The 3,463-nt window shown below is 58.2% G+C and overlaps 1 protein-coding gene across 1 annotated transcript; it reads left to right on the top strand.

The window, feature by feature from the left end:
• The first annotated feature begins 416 nt into the window (after nucleotides 1-416).
• Nucleotides 417-3,136, top strand: CHST2 (carbohydrate sulfotransferase 2). The gene has a single exon (XM_054983247.1). The coding sequence runs from the start codon at nucleotides 1,365-1,367 to the stop codon at nucleotides 2,688-2,690; it is 1,326 nt and encodes a 441-aa protein (XP_054839222.1). The 5' UTR covers nucleotides 417-1,364; the 3' UTR covers nucleotides 2,691-3,136.
• The last annotated feature ends 327 nt before the right edge of the window (nucleotides 3,137-3,463 follow it).

The following is a 3,463-nucleotide window of genomic DNA, read 5'->3' as shown; positions in this document are numbered from 1 at the left end:
ACTCGCGTGTTCCTAACGGACAAAGGAATGGAAAACAGGATTCTTTAGGAATCCCCTCCCCCCCGGAGACTCCACGCGCAGTTTGGAAAACTTTCCCCCCTTCTGTCTGCAAAGGAGGGGGATCTTGGGCAGGATCGAGCGTGGAGGTGCGCGGCCAGGGGACCGCGCACTGACGTCCAAGCGCCCCCGCGGCCAGCCAGCCCCGCCGCCTCCGCCCGCCCTGGCCGGCAGCCCTCTCCGCAGCGGAGCCCGACCAGCCGCGCAAGCCGGTCATCGAGGGGCGGGGAGCCAGCGGAGCGGCGGGCCCGGCCTCCAATGAGGAGGCCGGAGGAGGGCCGCGGAGGGCGGGCGGGGGCGGCGGCATCGGAGGCTGCAGCTCCGCAGCCATTCAGTAGAGGGGGAAGCGAGGCCGGCGGGCGGGCGGTGCTGCTGCTTCTGCCGTCCTGGGATCCGCTCGCGCCGCGCTCGGTCTCCGGGGCTGTCGCATCGCCCCGCGGCTCGCCTGGCAAGAGCAGCGGCAGCAGCGCGCCGGAGCCCGCGTCTCCATGGGCTGGCGATGGAGCGGCGCCGGCTGAGCACTGCGGAGCCCGTGCTGGCTGCCGGCGCTGCAGGGAGGCCGGTGCCTTGTCCTTGCCTCTTCCTCCTCCCGGATCGAGTGGCCGGCGAGCGTCGGGGAGCCGTGGCGAGGCCAGCCGGAGGGAGACCCAGTTAGCCGTTCGCGTCGCCTTAGCGGCCTCCTCAGTCAGGCGCACAGGGGCTCGGCGCCTGGGGCGGCCGCGTACGCAGGAGAGTTGCAGCCGCCGGGCAGCCGCTCACCGCCCCCCGCCCCAGCGAAGGCGCAATGCACTTTCCGAGCGGTCTGCGCCTCAACAAGCCCTTAAAGTTTGCTCCGGCTGCAGAGCGGAAACTCCCCGGCTTGCCAGGAGCCGCGTGTCCCTCTCCCTCCCTGGGATGATGCGTTAACTTGCTGCAAAGGAGTCCCCTCCTCCTCTTCTTCCCGCCCCCTCCGTCCCTGACGGGCGCTCGGCCGGAGAACCCCCGGGAGCCTCTGCCTTGCACCGGCCGCTCCCTCGCCGTGCAAAGACGCGCGTCTTCTGGTGTGCGGGGGATCCGTGGAGCGATGGGAGGCAGGAGGAAGCGCAAGTTCCTTTGAGCGGCGGGGAAGCTGCGGCAGGAGGTGCCCATGCCAAACAGGGCACGGCGGCGGCGGCATCCTAGAGAGCAGCCGGGGGCATCCTGGAGAGGCCGGAAGATGCCCTCTTTGCATCCGAGCTGACCCTTCCCGCAGTCCTTAGGCGCCGAGAAGCATTCGCCTGTGATGAGCAACAGTTGGCAGGGCTGGTCTCCTGCCCCAGCCCCTCAGCATGAAGGTTTTCCGCCGGAAGGCACTGGTGCTCTGCTTGGGCTATGTGCTGCTGCTCCTCCTCACCATGCTCAACTTGCTGGACTACAAGTGGCACAAGGGGCCGCAGCAGTGCAGCGAGGCTTCCCTGGCCCGGCGCACTCCATACCCGCAGCAACTGCCTTATTATGCCTCTCAGTCCCGATCGGACACTCGGGCTCTCTATGGGCCCCCTGTGCCCCTCGCCCGCAAGCGGCAGTTGGTCTACGTTTTCACCACCTGGCGTTCAGGGTCGTCCTTCTTCGGAGAGCTCTTCAACCAAAATCCAGAGGTCTTCTTCCTTTACGAGCCGGTGTGGCATGTCTGGCAGAAGCTGTATCCGGGTGATGCCGTCTCCCTGCAGGGGGCTGCCAGGGATATGCTGAGCTCCCTCTACCGCTGTGATCTGTCCGTCTTTCAGCTGTATAGCACGGCGGGAGCTGGGAAGAACCTCACTACGTTGGGCATTTTTGGGGCGGCCACCAACAAGGTGATTTGTTCTGCGCCGCTCTGTTCGGCCTACCGCAAGGAAGTGGTTGGCATGGTGGATGACAAGGTGTGCAAGAAATGCCCGCCGCAACAACTTAGCCTCTTCCAGGAAGAGTGCCTCAAATACCACACTCTGGTCATCAAAGGGGTGCGTGTCTTTGATCTGACTGTACTGGCACCACTCATGCAAGATCCTTCCTTGGCTCTTAAAGTCATCCACCTGGTCCGGGACCCTCGAGCAGTGGCCAGCTCTAGGATCAAATCCCGCCATGGGCTCATTCGGGAGAGCTTGCAAGTGGTGAGGAGCAGAGACCCCCGTATCCATCGCATGCCCTTCCTGGATGCAGGGCACAAACTGAACAGCAAGAAGGAGGGAGGAGGTGGCTCGGACTACCATGCCTTAGGGGCCATGGAGGTGATCTGCAGTAGCATGGCAAAGACCCTGCAGACTGCCTTGCACCCGCCTGACTGGCTCAAGGGTAATTACATGGCTGTGCGCTACGAGGACCTGGTGGTGGACCCCATCAAGACTTTACGGCAGGTGTATGGGTTTGTCAACTTGCTGGTGAGCCCCGAGATGGAGAAGTTTGCCCTTAACATGACCAGTGGGCCTGGCTACTCCTCCAAGCCCTTTGTGGTCTCTGCCAGGAATGCTAGCCAGGCCGTGAATGCATGGAGGACAGCACTGAGCTTTCAGCAGATTAAGCAAGTGGAGGAGTATTGTCACCAGCCCATGTCTGTTCTAGGGTACGAGAGAGTCAGCAGCCCAGAAGAAGTAAAGGACCTCAGCAAAACCTTGCTTAGGAAGCCGCGATTGTGAGCGGCTGTACACCCAGAATGGCTGGTCGAGAGCATTGCTGGCAGCTTTGCAGACTGTTGCGTTTGAGAGGGGAGGAAGGATGTGGGGATCTTAAGAACACATTGCCCGGGAAGATAATTTTGATCCTCACAAGACTACTGAGGAGCTCACTCTTTTATGATTTGGCTTTGCTGGGATGCCACTTATATAAACACACACATCAGCAAGTATTTGTAAGGCCTTTTTTTCTCTCCAAAAGTGCAAAACATGTAATTCAGTATGTCCCAGAATCTTTACATACAATGTTGTGATGGTGATCATGAAGGACTTGCATAGTTGTTAAGGCATCATTTGGGGGGTGGGGTTGAAGGGGGGAGTTGGAGGATAAACAAGAAATATGTGGAGGACTGGAGTTTTGTATAAATGTTTAAATGTGATCTTAATAAAGAAATCAATAAAAATGGTTCTTTTTATAATGACTTAATTGGTTGAGACTTGCACACATTGCTTATGCTAATTTTAAAGATATGTTAGATGTGCAGACGATTGTCATCTCCTTTGAGGATATAGTTGGCGAAGGATAGAGTCATTTTACTTCTACAATGTTAAAATTCCTCTAAAAACTAGAAACTGCCCTGATTAACTGATTAACAGTTGCTGTACAGATGAATGTTTAGTGACTAACTGTGCAGTTCTAAGCAGTGTTATACTCTTCTAAGCCCGCTGAGTTCAGTGAACTTAGAAGCGTGTAATTGTGTTTTAAGATTGCACTGAAAGAGACATAAAAGTTTCAT

Source organism: Eublepharis macularius, chromosome 6, assembly GCF_028583425.1.
Source record: "Eublepharis macularius isolate TG4126 chromosome 6, MPM_Emac_v1.0, whole genome shotgun sequence".
NCBI lineage: Eukaryota > Metazoa > Chordata > Lepidosauria > Squamata > Eublepharidae > Eublepharis > Eublepharis macularius.
The sequence above is the reverse complement of the archived record's forward strand: the minus strand, read 5'-3'. Positions and strand labels throughout refer to the sequence as shown.